Raw genomic sequence first — 22,939 nt, forward strand, 5'->3', positions numbered from 1 at the left:
CTGCTTCTATTATACCTATATGGAAACTGCCGGCATTTCTGTATGTATAATTGACATATGCAATCTTCAAAAACAACGCAAGCGTTTTTTAAATTCTGCTGCAGATTATTTTATACAATGTGTGGTTCTACTGAGAATGCATGTATTCTCAATGGGGTGAGAGGTGTAGGCCACTGCAAGACATCTCTGAGGACAGCTTATCTCCCATGATAACAAAGGATTGGCGTTTCGGGAACTCTTAAGCTGCTTAAGTCCTGCTGCTGAACTTGTTCCTCACACCGTGTCTGTGATTGTTCCGGCATCTCAGCAGCTCACTGGGACGCCATATAATGAGGGTGTTGTTGGCGCCGATGATCCCCCTGAGCTTCGCTTGAGGAGAACTCTGTGACTTCTGGCTACGTTCATAGCTATTGTTTTAGAATTTTGCAACAAATTACATTTTCTTTTTCCTGGCATGTTTAAAAGTAGCAAACTGCTAATTTGGATTAAAGGTGTTTTCCCATGTCACTGTGTCAGCATGTTGCCTGGAGCTGATCAGATAATATGCAAATGTGTGTAATCAAACCACTGAGGGGTAGCTGAGTGTTTACTCATAGATATAACAGACCTGGGACCTGAGATAAGCTGCTGCAAGAGCAGTGTAATATAGTATGTGAACATAAAATCATAACAGTCGTGAAGCCATGTCATTTACTGGGATAAAAATGTAGCCAATGTTTTAATTGAGGTTACAAACTATCTATGTGCCAAATTTCATTCAAATCCGTTCAGCCGTTTTTGCGTGATTGAGGAACAAACACACATTTATATTATTAGTAGGATAGGATTCATGGACATGGCTAAGAAACAAGATTCAGGAGAAGCAATGTACTTTTTGTGCCCCATTCTCATCTACTTATGCACTGTGCTGAACACCAGGTGTCCTTGTATGGGGATTACTGGGTGCTATATAATTTGTGGAAACCTAAATTAATCTTGTATTCCGTTCTCTGCATTGTTCAGATTCATTGCTGGTAACAGCTTTATATCTACCGTATCTCCTACAGATGAGTTCCTTTCAAATGAATCTTTCCAGAAGTCTATGCAGATTTGTATCTCTTACAAGGCAACAGAGGGGACAGAATCTGCTTGTAAAAGGTATGTATGAGAATAGGGATTCTGGCTTTTCCAAATATTATACTAGTGGGTAGAGGAATCCTGTAATCCACAATCTACACTAAACCACAACTCCCAAACCTTTGTTAAAAACTGCCCAATAGCAGCCCCAAGCAGAATCTGTCCCATACAAGTGACGTATTCAGCAGAAGTGCCGGAGTCTGTGTAGCCTGCACACAGCTAAGAGGCGCAGACAAGGTAACTGAACAGCGTGCTGTCATAGGGAGGGAGGCCATACAGCAATCCATGACACACAGTTTAGTAAAGTAGTTATAGCTATAGAAATGGGGTATTTATTTATTTTGCTTATTTATATAGCACCAACATATTCTGCAGTGGATCACAATCTACATTCCCTACTGGTATGTCTTTGGAGTGTGTGACGAAACCCACGCAAAAACACAGGGAGAACATACAAACTCCTTGAAGACCTTGTCCTTGGTAATATTGAAATCCATGCTGGTCTTGTCTCACATATCAACTTTGATGTGTTACCATTCTCCTTCGCACTCTGGTCATGTTAAAGGGGTTGTCCCATCACAAGGATCCTATCTATACTGCTTGTTAATGTGAATGTAAGACTTTTCCTAAATACATTGCTTCAGCAAAACTGCTTTGTTTGTCCACTATCTTACTTTATTCAATTCATTGTTGACACATCTGGTTATCTGGTCAAAAGTCAAGTGATGTATCTGCCTGCTCTGAGGGGGGAGGGAGGAGGGGCTAAGTGCACGGGAGCGAGCCTGGAGGGGGGGTAGTTTACACTTTGGGGGGGGGGGGCCGCCAAAACAGACCCGGCATCCGCTGTAATAGAGAGGCGGATGCCAGGGAGGGTTAGACGCCGGCACAGGTGCCTGCAACATCACTACGCTCCTGCCCTGCATGAAGCCAGCAGCGGCAGGAGCGATGTTGCTATTCCGGAGGGGGCGGAGGAGCGGAATAGCAGCATCGCTCTTGCTGCTGCTGGCTTCATGCAGGACAGGAGCGTAGCGATGTTGCAGGCACCTGTGTCGGCGTCTAACCCTCCCCGGCATCCGCCTCTCTATTACAGCAGATGCTGGGTCTGTATTGCATTGTGAAGGCTGTACGTCCGATGCCTAGCTGCATCGGCAGCGCACACGCAGGGCCAGCGGCATAGAAGCGTCTTCTCGCCGCTGGCTTTGCATATGTAACCCCGTCCACCAATGACGCAACAAAGCAGGAAGAAAGAAGAACTTACAGCAGCGAAGAATGGTGAGTATGCGACGTGGGAATACCCTTTTAATGTCAGGCCATGCAGGGATACCCTCTGTTGATAAGGGTATCTTTTATGTCAATGTAATTTGACATTTCCATGAGTAAATAAAGCAGAATTGGACAATGTAGAGATCTAGGATGGTCAGTTTATGTAGAAATTTCTAGGTAATATAACATTTATGAAGTACTGATGAAAACTCCAATATTTATTAACATGTCTCGTTCTCCAGGTTTCCGATTGAACCCTGTGATGGCAAGAGAGATTTCTTCTCTACAAAAAGATGACAGAGGGGATGAATTCCTAAAAGAGGCTTTCAAGATAGTAATGGAGGAGGCAGTGCTGAATGGTACAGATAGGAATCGTAAGGTAAGAACTACATTTTGGAGAATACTGCTGTTAGGAACCTGATGCAACAAGAAACTCTGTAAGATCTTGGGAAACTAGAATTCCCAAGCGCTGAGGCAAAAACAGTCCTGGGTGTGCTACGCTCTCCCAACCGGAGCGGAACCAGGCCCCGGAGTTCTTCACCAGAGCTCCTTATTGTGGAGTTGGACTTGGTAAAAGTCCGAGGCCCAGATCAGCAACTGCCCAGAGAGCGACACAAACCCAGCGAACCCCAAGTAGGAGGACCCAGAAGTACCCAGACACTAACCTTGGAGTGAAGTCTGGAAGAACAGGATGGTTCAGGATGGCAGGAGTGCAGAAAGGTAGTCCAGGGAAAACAAGCAGAAGCCAAGGAAGCAAATTCGTTGTCAGGCAATCCGAATCGTTATCTGGAGGTCACGTGGTAGCAGAGGGAAGAGGCAGCAGCAAAGTCAGGAGAGCTGGGTCATACACGGGAGGTCAGCGGAGTAGTCAAATCAGGATCCAAAAGTGGAGGTCAGGAGGTCAGGTCATACATGGGAGGTCAGGAAGGTGCCAAATCGGGATCACAGAGAGAAGTTCTGTAAAGCAAGCTGGGTCAATAATCCAGGGAATCCAGGTACAGGAGGCAGGCGATAGGAAAGAAGCAGGAGAGGCAGGGAGCTGATACCAAGGGTAAACGAATAACCAGCAGTGGGTTGAGACCAGAATGAGGCCTAAGTAGCCTCAGGCCCGCAACTGACCCCGGAAGTGCCGGTCCTGGTGCTAGGGAGAAACCGGAACCTCTGCAGACTCAAGTGGAGGCCTCCGGCCTGCCCCAGCGCCGGAACCAGCAGTGACACAACTGCATGTTATGGGACATTGGGCCTTCTTAGACTCCAGAGTCTGGCTATCTTCGCACCCACTACTTCCGTGCCCCTGAGTACTATATCTAATATATCACAATAAACAGTAATTTTAGTAAAAGTTTGGGCATTTCATTTTAGTTTCTATTCGCCAACCATGAACTCTCATTTTATTGGATATGATATTTTAGTCAATGTTCTCTGTAGGTCTGCGAATGGATGGAACCAGAAGAGCTAAAAAGAGTCCTTGATTTAAAGCTTCGTAGTGAAGGAGAATCTCAAGACGTTCTGTTGGGTTACTGCAAAGACATTATCAGGCTCAGCGTCAAAACAGGACACCCTCGATTCTTCAATCAGCTCTTCTCAGGGTTGGATCGCCATGCTTATACTGGCAGGATTATAAGTGAGGCCTTGAACACCAGTCAGTAAGTCACAGTAAATCTTAATGTTCCATCAAAGACGGCATTTGTAATATACATTACTATGTGAATCATGAAGGGAATGAGGAAGGATCAAAAATGGAAGTGCTGAAAATATTAATCGTCTTCCTGAGGATTACAGTTTCTCCTTATGGAGAGAGTCAAGTAGACATCCAACCAGATACTCATGTGCAGACAGCTGTTTTGGGGTGTTTGCCCCTTATCAGTGCACAACAGAGTTCTGGTTGGATGGGCGAGAGGCTTCCTATAACCCATTGTGATTACGTCATGTGTCAATATACCCGTAGGCTAAGGGCTAGTTCACACGGGGACATGGACGCTGATTTTGACAGCAGATTTTGCGGCCAAATCAGCGTCCATACAATGTCCACACTATGTGAACTGCTCCCGCCGCGACCATCGCGGTCGCAGCTTTCACCTCCGCTGTCGGCTCAAATGAATGAGCCGACATGGAGGGCGCTGCGGCTGGGCGGAAGCCGCGGCTCATCGCGAGCGGCTTCCGCCCGAAAGATAGGTCATGTCGCTTCTTTTTCTGCTAGCGAGCTAGCAGAAAAAAAAAAGCGAGCAGTTCACATAGGGATACATTGTATGGACGCTGATTTGGCCGCGAAATCCGCTGTCAAAATCAGCGTCCATGTCCCCGTGTGAACTAGCCCTAAGGCTCTAGGTTGCATAAAAGCTCCTTTTTTTGCTTCAGATTTTGCTGCGGTTTTTTGAGTCAAAGCTAGCAATGGATTGAGCAGAAGGTAGAAGTATAAGAACTTCCTAGATATTTCCCATTCCTTCTGTAAGCACTACTAGGTTTGGATCAAAAAACGTAGCAAAATATGCAACAATAAAATCAGCATTTCCACAACGTGGGGCCTCAGCCTTAAAAACTTTCTGCCAATGGGGTTCTGATTTAGTGTATGTAAGAGTTTTTCTTGGTGTACATACAGATAGTGGGGCACATAAAGTACAATTTAGCAACATGAAACATGAAGACATAACCAGGACAGGACAGTCCAGGACAGTCCAGTCCAGTACAGTCCAGGACAGTCAGAACCATGAAATCTGGGGGACATAGAATCATGTATAGTTGGGAGATTACCAATGAACATTATATTGGGATCTATAGAAGACCAGAAAGATGGTAGAGAAGAAGGAGAAGGAAAAGGTGATGAGAGAAGGACTAGAGGGTAGAGAAAGGGATTTGGGTTAAGGCTTGGTATTCTCAGATGTGGTCAGGGTTAAAGGGGCTGTCAAACACTATATGGAGCTCAAGGGTCTACTAGAGAAAGATATAACTGTATACTCCATCCAAGGAGACAACATTTTTGTGCCTATCTGATAACATTGAAGAAAAATTCTCATTAATCATGTACCAGTTAAGTTCCCATAAAACCACAGAAAGATTTAGAATTACATAGATAAGATATCCATCTTACAGATACACCTATGAGGTGGCTCCTGTTTTTGTCCTGATGGAAGATGAAGTACTTCGAACCATGAGAGGATTCATCGGGTGGGAAACTGGAGATGGGATATTTTGCCCAGGTATTATACGTGATATCAGCACATTACATGTATAACAAGTCATGCCTATGTGTTGTTCGCTGATAGCTAAAGTCTTCTTCTTGTAGGTGGCTCAATTTCTAATATGTATGCCATGAATCTGGCTAGATTTCATCGCTTTCCACAGTGTAAAGAAAAGGGTCTACATGCACTACCCAGACTGGTGGTATTTACAACACAAGAGGTAATAACATGACCATCTGTGACATAATGAAACTTCTGTGTGCTTTCATCTATCTATCTATCCATCTATCTATCTATCTATCTATCTATCTATCTATCTAGTGGCGTAACTAGGAATGGCGGTGCCCCGTGGCGAACTTTTGACATGGGGCCCCCTCCAAGAGGGGTACAAGGGCGTGCAGGCTGTTTGTGAATAAGAGGGTGATGTGGGGTGCAGGGTGTGTATAAGCAAGAGGGGAAATGGGGGTGCAAGCTGTGTGCGAGCAAGAGGGTGATCTGGAGGGGGGAACTCCCCATTCCACCACACTCTTGCTGACCCACAGCCTGCACCCCAATTCCCCCTTCTTTCTCTCACACACAGCCTGCGCCCCCAGGTCACCCTCGTTGCTCACACACAGCCTGCATGCCCATGTACCCCTCTTCCTCACAGCCTATAACCCATTCCCCATATTATACACTGACCTGTACAATCCGGGAAGCTCCGCCCACAAAAGACACTGAATCTATGTTAGTAGATTAAAGGACCTTTGATGACGTCATGTCTCAGGTCCTTCAATCTACTAGTATAGATGGGGACTATAGTTTCTCCTGCCCGCTGTCACCATGCACATGCCGGGAGGCAGAGGCCCGGACAGCAGGCAGCCCCTGCTTGGGTGCAGTAGTAAAGGCAGCAATTGCTGACTTTACTACTGTTAAAAGATGGACTGTGGAGGAGGCAGCTCCTCTCCATCTTCAGGCAGACCGCGACACTGCAGTAAATAGGGCCTGTTACGTGCTGGAGTTACTCCAGCAGGTAACGGCCTATTTAAAAAAAAAAAAAAAAAAAAATCAGCAGCGGTAGCAGCTGTCACCGGGCCCCCTAATGTCCCGGGCCCTGTGGAAGCTGCCTCCGCTGCTACCACGGTACTTACAACCCAGTATCTCTCTATCCTCTACTACTGTGCATCTACAGGTTCTCAAGGTGAGAATGTATTTTATTTATAATAAGCTGCATATATAGTGGCAACATATTCTGCAGCGATGTCCAAAAGCCATCACATCAGTCATTATCCCAAATATACTAAGACAATAGGGCACTGTACACAGCCTATGGCTAAGGCCACACAGTGAAAATGATGCCAAATGTCTGTGGGGAAAGCAAAATTGGGTGATTTTGCTGCAGCTCACTGCATATTTAACATGCAGAAAAGTGGTTGGACAAGGAGGTGGTTACGTGGATAAAATGGTCCCCTTACAGTCATCCTGCCACTACAAAGCATTATAGCCACTGCCACCATTCTCCTGCTACAACAGGGAAGTATAATGAAGTCCAAGCGGTCGATGGACAGTGGCGGCACAGCAGTAGAGTGGTTAGAGATCAGGAAGGGCCTGCCATTCCTCAGTCCAGCGTCTCCAGCTGCCAGTGAGTCAGGAAGGGGCCATACAGACACATTGCCATTCATCCCCTGGCTGGGACATCGTAAAAAGGGAAACAGAGTAGGATTAGTGCACACTAGATGCGCAGTGAAGCTTCATCCGATCATAGATGTAGGATTGTCAAGTAACATGATTTCTTAAAAAAAAATATTTAGCACTTTTAACCTATATTTATCAGTAATAAAATAATCCACCAAATTGTTGGGATCAATAGCATACCATGCAGCTCGTGGGCCCCAGTGCACCCACGTACTGTCTATACTGGTGTCAGTATTACATTATATGTACACACCCACACAGAAAGCAATACATTAAAGGGGCTATCCGGTTTCTATCACCGATGGCCTATCCTTAAGATCTGAGGGAGTCTGACACCCAGAAACCCCCGCAGGTCACCAATACCGATACAGCATGATTTGTAGTACTGATCCCATTGAAATCTATGCGGAAGCGCTGCAGTACCCACACTTGCCGCTTCAGTTTATACAGCAAGTAAGCAGCGTGACTCGTGATATGTCTGGTGATCTATGAGGAGCCCGGATGTCGGACCCCCGCTGATGTAATACTGATGATATAATATGTCATTAATGTTAGAAACCGGATAACTCCTTTAACCCTTTCACTATCAAAATCCACCAGAAATGGAAGATAATGTGCTTCCAATGCTAGCTTGAACAGCTGATCGGTGTGGGTGCCAGGTGTTTGACCCTCACCAGTCTGAGTTCTATTGAGAATCCGATGCCTTGCAACTCTGTATTCCTCTTTAAAATTCCCGCATTTACTCTTAGTATTCTGTACTGAAAGACATCTGTTAAAGGGGTTATACAACATACTAAATGTATGCCCGCTCCACAGGATAAGTGTCTAATCATAGAGGCTCAGATAATGGGGAATCCTATTCATGGGGTCCTAAGTACAGGTTCTCTACAGTCTAGAGATGACTAGAGCAGAAGCGTGCATGTCTGACCTACATTCCATTCAAACAGGGTTAGTCGGGACCCCGTTGTCATGATCAATAGGGATCCCAGTGGTTGAAACCCCACCAATCAGACACTAATACTCTTATCCTGTAGATTGAGATAAGGTTTAATTTATGATACAATCCCTTTAAGCCACTTTAAGTAAATATCAGATTCAAGGGTCTTATATCACTAATTCCATTACATGGGGGATAATCTTGACCTTAACCCTTTGTAGCATTCCTGACAATCCCCACACATGAATCCATTCTTCATTGCTGTAATACCCTTGTAATAAATACATTGTCCTCCTCCCTAATTTGCTTTGAAGACTGCGTTGGCTATTCATTTAGCTGTCTTGTGAAGTATGACTGAGCATGTTTGTGAATCTGCTGATGTGTATCAGGATACAGCACTCGCTGTTCTGTTTACTTGGAGCTTGTGCTATTAATATTCATTTCTCAGTCCTGACTGCAATTTAAAGATAAAAAATAATATTTTCTGGCTGCAAGATGGACATACTGCATCTGCTGCTTGTTTAGCTGAATGGATCTTGAGCACCCCCTAGAGGTCTCTATGTTTGTTGTACTTTCCAATACTTTAATGTCTAGGTCATTTGTTGTCAGTATACAGTACCAAATTGTGTTAGTGTCAGTGCTATCTGCACCCAGGTCTGACTTGTGTTTGAGGACACTCTATGCAGGTACCTTCTATTAACTCCTTTTCCATATCATGTAGAGTCAGTGAACCAAGTTATAGTGTGGAGCTAAATAACACTTCCATAGGCCTACCTAAATAATAAAGTCATATAGTGCTGCTATTACGCCAACCATCACTATTTGGTGTGACCGTCCTTTGGAGGAGAAGTCCTGGAAGTGAATATACGGCCCTTACATCATCCAGTCTGTCTGGGATTACATATTGAGACAGAAGGATTGGAGTCTACATCCACAGCAGATCTGGGCTCAGTTCTCCAAGATGGTAGGAACAACCCTCCTGCCCAGTTCTTTCAAACACTTTCTGCAAGTACCGAGAAGACTTGACGCTGTTCAGAAGGAAAAGGTCACACCTTACTTGATGTCATTCATTATTTACTCCCAGTGGATAAAAATCAGTCCATGGTCATGTGATATACAGTCCATGGTCATGTGATATACAGTCCATGGTCATGTGATATACAGTCCATGGTCATGTGATATACAGTCCATGGTCATGTGATGAGGACACAGATGCAAAGCTCGTTACCAGGCAGATTTCTGATTACTATGCAGTGACTATAATGAGCTGTGCACCTGTGTGACCATTACATGACCATGGACTGTATATCACATGACCATGGACTGTACATCACATGACCATGGACTGTATATCACATGACCCTGGACTGTATATCACATGACCATGGACTGTACATCACATGACCATGGACTGTACATCACATGACCATGGACTGATTTTTAGCCACTGACAGTAAACAGAATGAACGACAGAAGGCAGAGGTCTAGAAAACTGTGAGGAATTGATACAGAAAGTATATTAGACAATTGTACAACTCTTTAAAATTATATAAATAATAACATTTCTTTACTGAAATTAGTCAACCCCTTTAAAGGCTGCATGTCTACATAGACACGGTTGCTTCAAAAAAGCCTAGATTGCGCACACCCTTTGACTGTTGCCATTGTTAGTACAGAGTCACTGTTATTCACTTCACCTGTCAGTGTTTGCAATTTTATGGTTGATGTATATACATATTGTATTAAATTGTATAGATCCTTTCTAACACCATCTTTAATATAATATTACATTATTGTTTCACTTTATTCTAGAGTCACTATTCTGTCCAGAAGGGGGCAGCATTTCTTGGCATTGGTACAGATAATGTTATACAGGTGGAGACAAATGAGAGGTAACTTTAACAACTGGGATCAATTGATCCTATCCTATCCTATCCTAGCCTACTAATCCTCCTACTTAATATTATAAATGTGAAAGTTTGTATGTTTGTTAGTCAATCACGCAAAAACGGGTAAAAGGATTTGAATGAAATTTGGCACATAGATAGTTTGTAACCTCGATTAACACATAGGTTACTTTTTATCCCGGTAAATTAATATGACTGTTATGACTGTTATGAATTTATGTTCATATACTGTATTACACTGCTCTTGCCTGCAGGACAATCTCAGCTAATTGCAGTTTGCTGATAATGCCAGGTCTGTTATCTCTCTATGTAAACACACAGATAACACTGAGTCCATTCTGTACAAGCATCTGCATATTATCTGATGTGCCTAAGTGTTCTGTGTCCTCTAGGCAGCGTGCTGAGAAACTGAGATGGGAAAACCCCTTTAATCCAAATCAGCAGTTTCCCAATTTTAAACATACCAGGAAAGTGAAAATCTAATGTGTCACAAAATTCTTCAAAAATGAGGTATGAAGGTAGCTAGAAGTCAACAGATTTATCCTCAAGCGGAACTGAGGAAGATTGAGCAAGCTAGGCATCAAGAGGTCCTTAGAGCAGATGAAACGCCGGAGCAGACGGATCATCGACACCAACAACACCTTCATTATATGGCGTCCCAGCGAGCTGCTGAGATACCGGGACAATCACAGGCACGGCGCAAGAAATAAGTTCAGTGGCAGGCCAGCTTGAGAGCTGCAGAAACGCTGGAGCAGGTGGATCATCGACTCCTACAACAAGTTCATTATATGGCATCCCAGCGAGCTGCTGAGATGCTGGAACAATCACAGTTACAGTGTGAGGAACAAGTTCAGTGGCAGGTCAGATTGACAGCTTTAAAAATGCCGGAGGAGGTGGTTCAACAACGCTGACAACACGCTCATTATATGGTGTCCCAGCGAGCTGCCGGAACAATCACAGGCACAGTGTGAGGAACAAGTTCAGCGGCTAGCCAGCTTGAGAGCTGCCGAAATGCCGGAGCAGGTGGATCATCGACGCCAACAACACACTCATATATGGCGTCCCAGCGAGCTGCTGAGATGCCGGAACAATCACAGGTATAGTGCAAGGAACAAGTTCAGCATCAGGCCAACATAAGGGCTGCTGAAACCCCGGAGCAGGCGGTTTATCGACGCCAACAACAAACTCATTATACAGTGTCCCAGCAAGCTGCAGGAACAATCACAGGCACTGTGCGAGGAACAAGTTCAGCGGCAAGCCAGCTTTAGAGTTGCCAAAACGCTGGAGCAGGCAAATTTTTTTTATTACTCACACATTTTTCATTTCTCTCTGGACCCAAATCTGAAGTCCACGCAGACAAAGTTGCGGGCATAAACTAGTAATATATATACATGTATACACACACACACACACACACACACACAGACACTTTCATGTGTACACATGAAACAATGCCCTGGATGTCAGCAATGTCCACAGCCAGTTATCATACATGTTTGTGATTGTGTGTTGTATTTTTATATCATCACAGAGGAAAAATGGTTCCAGAAGATTTGGAGCACAAAATACAGAAAGTACAATCTGAGGTAATCTCATTTAGAGACATGGGATTATATATCACATTTGCAACGCTATAAATAACCCTATAAATAAGATGCATTGAGACCATATTTGTCATATAGTCATACTAGTATCATTTAATGTTCTGTATGATGTGCTGGGAACCTGGGAAAAAAATTCTCAATGGAGTGGAATTGGAAAAAAAAACTGCATTTACGCCACCTGCTTAAAGGCTTTGGTTTTATGGCATTCACTGTGCAGCCAAAATGACATGTCAACCTGTATCTTATGGGTCGATACAATTCCTGGGATACCAATTATAATTTTTTTTTTATTTTTACGTTTTACTGCCTTAAAAAAAAAATCCAAAAATTTTAAAAAAAATCCCAAACTGCATGGGCAGCTTACAAATACTGAAAGGCACTATCAGTGCTGAGCAGTATTGATCCAGACAGGGAAAGCTTTGTATATTTCATCAAGACGATGTTAATCCATATCCATACATCACAACAGCATGGATTCAAAGAGTCCGAGTGTTGACCTGGTCTGCCTACTATCCAGACCATTATGAAACAAAAAAAAATCCGACAGGGGAAGACCCAGCCAGGACTTTTGATTCTTCTTTCATCTACATTTTACACGGTGTCCCAACTTTTTTGGAATTGGCGGTGTCCATTTCTATCGATGCCATACATGGAATTCATCAAACATGGATTTCAAATTTGTCCATGTATATGAGGCCTTACAAATTTGGAATTTTCTCCAGAAGACCATAGATTAAAAGGGTAGTCCCAAAAAAAAACATTTTTATTAGCTACAGGACAGGTGATAAAAGTATTATCTCTGAAGGTCCAGCAAAAAGGACCCTCACGGGTCATAAGAACTGTGTGACATTAGTACTTGTCTTGGAAATGTACATTGGCAAATATCAGTCAGAAGTAAAGTCACCACCATCCTGTTCCCCGAGACAAATTGGAAGTATCATGATTACATTATTTTTTCTCTCTTTTTAGGGTTCTGAGCCTTTCATGGTGAGCACAACTTGTGGGACAACTGTTTATGGAGCATTTGACCCCCTCGAAGGAATAGCTGACGTATGTGAACGGCATAGTCTATGGCTTCATGTAGATGTAAGTTTGCTCCTTTATACATCATTATTGACAGTAAGGTGTATTACAGCATCTGCTATTATCCAAGCAGTGCATTCTGACACCACTGGGTTTTTTTTTGCTTAGCTACAGTGGTGACGTGACCGTATAGCTACATGACTAGTGTAGTAGTCACACGTACTGTACAGCACAACACCACTGGGGTATATACTGCTGTAGTGAAGTAAACAAAAACCAGCAAGGAGCACCTAAGCAGTGGTGCTGGAGTGTTAAAATATTGATTTTTTTCTTTTGTTACTTTATCGCAATTCTGCCTTTTAGAATATTTAAGAAAACCCTTTTAAGTATAGACGAGAAATACTGATCAATGGGGGACTAAACCAGGGGTCTCCATCTTCTTCCGGAACGACCTCTTAACGCGTCTTCATCCGGCGCTGGGGGTCAAACTTCTAGGCCTCAGGCAGAGTCGACTGTGCATGCCCACAGGCCACAAGAAAATGGCGGCTTACTTACTGTGTAAGCGGCCATTTTTCTTGTGGCCGTGGGCATGCACAGTCGGCTCTGAAGAGGCCGTTCCTGAAGAAGATGGAGGCGGCGCTGGAGAGTTCTCTTGCAGCATTAGGGACGCCCCAGTGCTGTTTGAGCGCTGGGGACCACCCCCAGTGCTGTGAGAGAGCTCATTTGCATACCAACGAAAAGCGGGATATCTACCGAACGGCGGTACGGAGAAGACATCTAAAGGTAGGAGAAGAATAGGCTTTCTTAAGGCTATTCCTACATGTCAACAACAAAAAATTTTTATTTTAATGGTAGAATCCCTTTAATGGCCCAATATACAGTACGTTAATATCCTCATCAGCAGTAGCCTAGTACAGTTTAATGTCTCCCTTGGCAGTGGCCCCACACAGTTTACAGTCTTAGGATCCGTTCCCACGGAATAACTTGCCGCTTATTTAGACACGTAAACACGTGTCAGAGCGAGGCGCTTCAAAACAGATCCCGTTTACTTCAATGGGTACCGGCTTACATGCGCTACACATTGAAATCAATGGGAGGCTTTATAACCCATTGATCTCAATGTGTAGCGCGCATAAGCCGGCACCCATTGAAGTCAATAGAATATGTTTTGAAGCGCCTCGCTCTGACACGTGTTTACGTGTCTAAATGAGTGGCGCGTTACTCCGTGGGAACTGAACTTTACACAGTTTTCCCCCCTCTGTGGATTCAGCCTGTAAATAGACAGGCCCTCTGTAGGTGTGAATGGTGCCTATATTCAGACTCCAATCATTCAGGTATTTATCCTCTATTCCATCTTACAACCCCTTTAACCCCTTCCCGACATGCGCCGTAATAGTACGGCGCGTGTCGGGTCTGTAACTATGGCGACCGCCCGGGAGCCGGGCGGCCGTCATAGCTGCCGGGTGTCTACTGCTTTAAGCAGTAGACAACCGGCTCTAATGCCTCCGATCGGTCCCCGGACCGATCGGAGACATTAACCCCTCCAGCGCTGCTGTCAAAGGCGCCGGAGGCGCCATTTTCCCGGCGGCGCATGGGCGCCGCCATTTTGGCAGGGATCGCCGGCTCCTGGAGCATGCTCCAGGGCCGACCCCCCGTTGCCATGACAGCCGGGAGCCTTGTTAAAGGCTCCCAGCCGGTCTGCAAATTCTCTCTTTTGCAGGCTGGTGTATACAGCCTGCAAAAGAGATGATGCTTTTTTGCAATGCATTGCAATGCATTAGCATTGTAATGCATTGCATTAGTGATCAGACCCCCTGGGGTTCAACACCCCTAGGGGGTCTAATAAATGCAAAAAAAAAAAATAAAAAAAAAATAAAAAAAAATATAAAAAGTATTAAAAGTTCAAATCACCCCCCTTTCCCTAGAACAGATATAAAAGTAGTTAAAAACTGTGAAACACATACATGTTAGGTATCCCCGCGTCTGAAATCGCCCGCTCTACAAATCTATAGAAATATTTTTCCTGTTCGGTAAACGCCGTAGCAGGAAAAATAGTCAAAAGTGCCAAACCGCTGTTTTTTCACTGTTTTAATTCTGATAAAAATTTGAATAAAAAGTGATCAAAGCAATAACATTTCCCGAAAATGGTAGAACTAAAAAGTACACCCGGCCCCGCAAAAAAAGACGCCCTATGCATCCCCGTACACCTATGTATAAAAAAGTTACGGCCGTTGGAATATGGCGACTTTTAGAAAAAAAAATTTTTAACACCGTTTTGGAATTTTTTTTAGGGGTCAAAATGTAAATAAAACCATATAAATTTGGTATCCCTGGAACCGTACCGAAACACAGAATACAGGGGACATGTCATTTTGGCTGCACAGTGAACGTCGTAAAACCAAAGCCCGTAAGAAAGTCGCAGAAATGCATTTTTTCTTCAAATCCACCCCATTCTGAATTTTTTTCCTGCTTCCCAGTACATTATATAGAATAATTACTGGTGGCATCATGAAGAAAAAATTGTCCCGCAAAAATTAAGACCTCATATGACTCTGGGAGCGGAGAAATAAAAAAGTTATGGGGTTTAGAAGGAGGGGAGTCAAAAACGAAAAACGAAAATCAAAAAATGCCATCGGCGGGAAGGGGTTAATAGTCATTATTTGTATAAAACTTGTGACATCAGATCTAGAGGGTTTATACATAAATCATGAGACTCTTAAATAATTCATATTCTTTTTTTTTTTTCTGTAGGCTGCATGGGGAGGTAGTGCCTTGTTATCCAGGCAGCACAGACATCTTCTGAAGGGAATAGAGAGGTCAGTGCTGAGTCTCAATACAGATGATCAATAGATCAATACAGATGATTACAGATCAGAACCATGGACATTCAACAGTACAATGAACCTAGTCTAGCCTTTTTACTTCTCTTTACCACCTCTTTTGCAAAGGACTCTCCTACCAAAATATATTGTAATGTTAAAGTACTCTCGTATTGATCTCACCTAGTGTTAAGAAATCTGGTCTCATTCTAAATCTTTTCTCTTTTACCTTTTTTCAGGGCAGATTCTGTGACATGGAATCCTCACAAACTATTAGGCGCTGGTTTGCAATGTTCTGCCATACTCCTGCGGGACACAACTGTGAGTATATTTAGTATCTGCATTAATGTACACTTTTACCAGAAGCAGGATAGGATACAAAAAGAGACATTGTCCTTTTTTTAAAAACAAAAAAACAAAAAAAACTTAGCACATATTTACCAATATTTTAGTTGGCAAAATCTGACCATTTAATATGTTGGCAACTACCTGTTTTCTCTTGGTGTCGCTGCAGAAACACCCCTACTTCTGCAATCTAGCGAGTCGGGTCTCTAGCTGCCAGAAACAGATGAGACCCTGCGGAGAACACAGGCCGGGGGCGGATATATCACATGTGCAGCCAGTTTGGCTGTTCAGAGGCCCATGGAGGAAAAGGGGGCGCACTCAGCTGTTACAAATGCTGGCTGCTCCGCTCTACACTTTTAGGCTGAGTCCCCATGTTGCGGAAATGCAGCTTTTTTTGTTACAGATTTTGCTGCATTTTTTTGAGCCAAAGCCAGTGGTGGACTGAGCAGAAGTAAAGAACTTCTTATATATTTCCCATTCCTTGCATTGGGAAAAGCTGCGTTTCTGCAATGTGGGGCCTCAGCTTTAGAGTGGAGGCCACTGGGCAGTAAAGAGAGTGGTGTTGGGTGAACCTCACAAGATTTGTCCTGCGAGGTCAAATAGGTCCAAAACAAAACTGGTGTTATACAGTGGGGTCTGTTCAGGCCACAGAATATAATGAATGAAGGCTCAGGGGAGTGGATTAAACATAATAAACTGTGCTACTCACCTCTCCTAGGCTCCACTCTTTCCCCAGGGCTGTAATGGTCACTCTCACAACAGTGTGAACCTCACCTCACTGAGGACTCAGCTAAACTGCTTTGGAGACCCAGTCTCCTCCTCTTGCTTAGCCAATGTTTGACTGGGCTAGTCCAAGCTTCCCTCAAATGGAGAGTTTTAGATTTACAACTACTCACTATTTTCTTTCCTATGACATTACATACATAAAGTAACGTACACTGAGACTGTGTTCCTTTCTTTACAGCAATTATTACAACAATGCCATGCGGCTCATGCCACTTATCTGTTCCAAACTGACAAATTTTATAACCTGGAATATGACACTGGTGACAAAGCGATCCAATGTGGTCGGCGAGTGGACTGTATGAAGCTCTGGCTAATGTGGAAAGCACTTGGATCCCAGGGTCTGGAGAGGAGAGTGGACACAGTGCTGGAGCATACAAGGTACAACACATTGGTGTAGATTTACTAAGCTACATGCACCAGAAATGTAGATGAAATTGTATTTTAGATGTAATATTTATTATGTGTTTTGGACATTTTTTTCACATTGTTCGACTGCATATTCTGGGGACATACTTGCCAACATCTGGGGAGACCAAGTACGGGAGCCCCTATGGATGTGGCCATAGCCCTTCTGGACATTGATATGCTCCCTATTGAACATCATCATGCCCCTTTTCTTACACTGTGAGCGCAAAATGTGCTAGGTCAAGCCTTGACATGATCAGCCATGAAGTGCCCATATCACATATTAAATGATTGCAAGCCCCATGAATGCAAAAGCATTCTGCCAGGCCCAGGAAATTTGATTGCTCTACTTGTAGTCTGGAAGGTCACCATTTTCCTGGGTAACCTCCCAGTATGGCCATACATGTCCCATAGTTTCTACAAGAGATAACTAATGCCAGAGGTGTCTCTCAGCAGCTTATTTCTCATTAAAAGCACCTTTTGTCATTCAGATACCTTAACTGCTTCTGACTCTGCGTCATACTATTACGTAACTCTGAGCTCAGCGCCATAATAGTACGGTGCTGTAATGCCTGCAGCATTACCTCCTACACTCACCTGTGTTAAACAGCCAAGGCCTGGGACTAGCCGCTACAGTAGTGAACATGGCATCTAAGAATATATGGCAAACAGTGGCGTAACTAGGAATGGCGGGGCCCCGTGGCGAACTTTTGACATGCCCCCCCCAACCGACACCGACGACCTCGACCGACCCCCTCCTCCGCACTCTATTATGTCCCTTAGTAAGCCCTGCACACAGTATTATGTCCCGTAATGTCCCCTGCACACAGTATTATAGCCCGTAGTGTCCCCTGCACACAGTATTATAGCCCATAGTGTCCCCTGCACATACTAGTATGCCCCACAGTGGCCCCTGCACACAGTATTATCCCCCACTGTGGACACCCATAAATAATTATTATACTCTGGGGTCTTTTCAGACCCCAGAGTATAATAATTGGAGACCCGGGGGAATACAAACATAAAAAATTACTGTTTCTTACCCGTTCCCGGCTCCTACGCTACGGTCTTGTCCGCTGTCGGCCCTCTTCTATGACGTCGGATGTCACATGACCCGGGGACAAGGAGGCCTGGCAGGATCGTGGAGAGGTAAGTAACAGTGTTTTTTACGTTCCCTTACCTCTCCCGGGCCTCCGATCATTATACTCAGGGGTCTGCAAAGACCCCCGAGTATAATGATAGTATTTGTGGGGCCCGCGGTGTCACTTACCGATCCTGGCCCAGCCAGGATCGGCAAGTAAATAGGGCCCGTAACGGCCTATTAAAAAAAAAAAAAACCCGCAGCAGTAGCGGCTGTCACCGGGCCCCCTAATGGCCCGGGCCCTGTGGCAGCCACCTCCGCTGCCTCTACAGTAGTTACGCCACTGATGGCAAACATTATATGTTCCCCAAAATGGTGCCCAAACACCCAAAGCTCTCACTTAGCTTTGTTGACAGAAAAATAAAAGCGTTATAAATTTTGGAAGGCAGGGAAGGAAAATATGAAAAAATTCGCAGAGAATTACTGTGCAAACTACCTTGCTACAAGGGTAACCTAAAGGGTTAAAGCGCTATTCAAATTTGTGTTAACTAGTTTGTTCTGTCATTGTTACAGAAAAAAAATAAAGACTTGTATTATGCCATCACAGTTAGTGTCTGGGTAGATTACCCTAGTCTACTACTATACTATTCTACTCAATAGATCTTAATAAAAGCAATAGGATCCATTGTATTGTTGATGCCGATATGACCAGAACCTTCCTTTCTACACACAAACCACTGCCACAGATCAATGCTACACAATTGTTATCACTGATATTTCTAGTTCTTTATACCATGAATAAATCATTACATGCTGCCCTTCAGATACCTGGCGGAGGAGATGAAGAGACGACAAGGTTTCCGCTTGATCATGGAGGTATGATTGGTGAAGGTTATATCTTCAGGAAAACCTAAAAATATGACACAAATCAGGAGCATTTACCCAATATACTGTACATATTGCGCAGTCGAGCCTTCAGACACAATATTATTGGTACTTGGAGAACTGCTGTAAGACGAAAATATTGTAGCTTAAAGGGGTATTCCCATCTACATAATTATTTTGTAATTTGTAGATGATTAAAAATTAAACATTTTTGCAAATATAAGTAATTCAAAAATTCTGCAGAGTTTTAAAGATTTTCTCTAACTTACACTCAAAATGCCTTTATAACCAAAAAAAATATTCCATAAACGAGTGATATCTAACCTGGATGTTATGTTATCCTCTGTTAGTTTCTGTATATAAACTATGCAGCATACTAATTACAAATCTTCATTTTTTAGCCAGAATTTGTAAACTTATGTTTTTGGTATGTGCCACCAAGCCTTCGAAATCAAGAGGATTCCCCAGACTTCTGGACCAGACTTGGCAAGGTACATTAACCCCTAGTTTTCACTCATTCTGTAATATTACTGCATTCTGGTTGGTTATGTGCCACTATTTGTCCGTCCATCTCTTCCATAATTTTTATTAGCCTAGTGAATATAGGGTTTGCAAGAAGTGGAGGACAGAAATGGGTACGACTACGGGATAAGCTTACGCAACTTTTGGAGACACATAGGTGTAGTAGACACAAATTGTAATAAATATGTTTAAGGGCTTCTCACATAAATATAACTGTACTAAAATTTGTAAACCATTATAAGTTATATATTTAGCAAATTTTACAGATTTTCTCTACATATTAGTGGTGGCATCTTTTGTCTTGATCGGTTGCCAATGGATCATGAATACAGGAAATTTCTATGGTTTGACGTGTCACAAAATCAGCTATGATTTCTTTATTGTGACTAGGTTATCTTCTTATGCATAGCTATAAGGGCCATAGTGGTCACAAATGTGACAGGGCCCCACAGTCCCCTTCTTCATATGAATTCTTTTGTCATAATTCTGATTGTTGACTTTCTTGCGGGCTTTGTTTTTACGCCATTTATTGTGCAGCCGATATGACATGTCACCTGTATTCTTTGTTTCAGTACGATTCTGGGAATACCAAATCTATAGTTTTATTTACATTTAACCCCTTATTAAAAATCCAAAACTTTTGCAAAAAAATATTTTTCTTAAAATTGCCATATTCTGACACCCGTAAACTTTTTTATATTTCTGTGTACGGGGATGTATGGAGCAGGGATGGGTGTACTTTTTAGTTATACAATTTTGGGGAATGTCTATTGCTTTAATCACTTTTTATTACATTTTTAGCAGAGGCAAAACAGTGAAAAAAACTGCAGTTTGGCATTTTTTCCCCGCTACGGCACTCACCGTATGGAAAAGTGTATAGACTGCAGACATTTGCAGACACAGGGATACCTAATGTATATGTGTTTCATGGTATCTTTTAACTTTTATATGTATTGTAGGGAAATTTTTATTTCTTTTTACTTTTTTTATATATATTTTTGTATTGTATTGTATTAGATTGTATTGGTTAGACCTGCTAGGACCTGGGTGTCTGATCACTAATTCAATGCATTACAAAATATCAGCATTTGTATGCCATACAAATCAAAGCCAAACAAGCCTGGGAGCCTTTGATAGGCTCCTGGCTGTCGTGGCAATGTATCGCTGACCCCGGATCCCGTTCTGGGGGTCGGCAATCTTACCCAAAGTGGTGGCACCCGCGCACCGCTGGGAAAATGGCCATGGGCCTTAATGCTGCTCATCAGCATTAGCGCCGAGTCTCTGCTAAACAGCTGCCTTAGTAAATACTCAACATCCACCATTCTATTACAGCAGATGTCAGGAATGAGTTAAAGAGGACCTTGCTGCTGCTTCACTGATTACAGTGTAGTTGAAATATTGTTTCTAGCTCCCACCATTCCCAAACAACGTTTTTAGTTTTGGTGCCTGATGTTCTATTTCAGCTCTGTAATGTCAGAAGGGCGGGGTCAGATTGGGGGTGTGATTCAGAGCTCCAATCAGAGGCAGCCAGTGTCAGAGCTCGGAACCACACCCTTTGTCTGCTCCTGCCTGACCCCACACTCCTGACAGTACAGACACTAAATAGTATATGAAGCACCAAAACTAGTAGTGTTTATTGCTCAGGAATGGTGGGGTCTAGAGAGAAAATTCTGACTGTGCCAGAAATAGTTGAGCAGCACCTAATTGTACACATGGGATGATGAAAGCCGGGTTTTCTGATCCTGGATAACCCCTTTTTAAGGGAATGTATCACAATTTGTGATGTAAAGAGCTGTACTTGTTGGAGGTGGTGAAAAGTCCTCTTTATATGTGTGCTGGGCCTATCAGTATGAATGAATCTGTTGAATCTTTACTCAGCCCTTCAACCTAAGCCTTTGATTGACGTGAATGGCACTTCAATATCATCTACAAGGAAAACACAATTTTACTATGTGCATTTGACCCGAAAGCTATTGCACGTGCAGTATATTTGTCCTTGTTCATGCAAAGTACTCATATTTGTTCTTCAAATTTGTAATTCCCAAGCTCACTTCTAGATCATTGGCTTCCCCGTTTATTCAGCTGGTGTTTGTCTCTGCCATGCAAGTGTGAGATTTTGTGCAATCCATAGATGCTGTTGAAAATGTTATCCACATCAACCTAAAGACCATTCTAATTCTAAGTGAAGATTCATGTTCAGCACTTTGTTCAGCCTGATATTTTCAGTGGACACTGTAGCTTTGTGTATGGAGACAATGTCTGTAACATGCTACAAAATAAATTGTAATAAAATCTAATAACTGTCCTCCAGGTGGCCCCAGTCATAAAGGAAAGGATGATGAAGAAAGGCTCAATGATGGTAGGATACCAGTCTCATGGGAACAGAGTGAACTTCTTCAGGCAGATTGTTGTGAACCCAGAAGTGACCAAAGAAGATCTAGACTTCTTCTTAGATGAAATTGAAAGGCTATCAGAAGACTTGTGAATTGTCTCCGCACATCATCCTGGAATGACATTGATGTAATACATAGACATAGCCTGCGGTGTGAGCTGAAGAACCTCATAGAAGGGTTGATTAATATGAGCCACAGGCAACGTCTCATTTCTCTGTGAGGTCCTACATCATGGTAGTTGTGTCATATGCAATCTTATCAATGTCAGTCATGTGCTCACTGTACATTTTATATCAGAATAATAATAAATAATAGTGCACTTGTGTGTGCCTTGTGAATATACTGTATTGTACATCATGTATGTATCACTAACTAGTCTCCTATAGCCGGCAGCCTCGTTGCTATCTCTTCAGAGCGGAGACATTCATGACATACCCCGGCATATTTTTTTGGAAGTCTCTCCTTTTTATGAGAGCAGAAGAACAGGCCTCGTTGCCACTAGCAACCAATCAGAGCTCAGCTTTCATTTTAAAAGCTGCTCTAGAAAGATAAAAGCTTCGTTGTGATTGGTTGCTATGGGTAACATGCCCAATTTTCATCTAAGCCAGTGATACATGAGGCCTTGTAAGAGGATTAGAACAAAGTAGTATAATTTAAAAAAAAAACATTTGGAAGCAAAAAAATAAATAAAATGAATTACAAAACAATCATTTAACTAAGAACCTTAAAGGGGTTGTCCCATCACAAGGATCCTATCTATACTGCTTGTTAATGTGGATGTAAGACTTTTCCTAAATACACTGCTTCAGCAAAGCTGCTTTGTTTGTCCACTATCTTACTTTATTCAATTGATTGTTGACACAGCCCTGACTTATCTGCTCAAAAGTCAAGTGATGTATCTGCTGCTCTCAGGGGGGAGGGAGGAGGAGGGGCTAAGTGCACGGGAGCGAGCCTGTGTTTCTAGCTATTCCTGTGTCTACACCACATGACCTAGCTTCCT

General features: G+C 43.1%; 1 protein-coding gene across 1 annotated transcript; it reads left to right on the forward strand.

Moving 5' to 3' along the window:
- Window positions 1–1,061: 1,061 nt before the first annotated feature.
- CSAD (cysteine sulfinic acid decarboxylase) lies at window positions 1,062–22,194 on the forward strand. The gene is made up of 14 exons (XM_075265816.1): window positions 1,062–1,137; window positions 2,622–2,758; window positions 3,808–4,025; window positions 5,470–5,576; window positions 5,663–5,778; window positions 9,982–10,061; window positions 11,608–11,662; window positions 12,650–12,766; window positions 15,455–15,519; window positions 15,762–15,843; window positions 16,832–17,031; window positions 18,964–19,015; window positions 19,426–19,515; window positions 21,858–22,194. Exons 1-14 carry the CDS (start codon window positions 1,062–1,064, stop codon window positions 22,029–22,031), a joined length of 1,569 nt encoding a protein of 522 aa, XP_075121917.1. The 3' UTR covers window positions 22,032–22,194.
- Window positions 22,195–22,939: the final 745 nt, after the last annotated feature.

Source organism: Leptodactylus fuscus, chromosome 2, assembly GCF_031893055.1.
Source record: "Leptodactylus fuscus isolate aLepFus1 chromosome 2, aLepFus1.hap2, whole genome shotgun sequence".
Lineage (NCBI taxonomy): Eukaryota > Metazoa > Chordata > Amphibia > Anura > Leptodactylidae > Leptodactylus > Leptodactylus fuscus.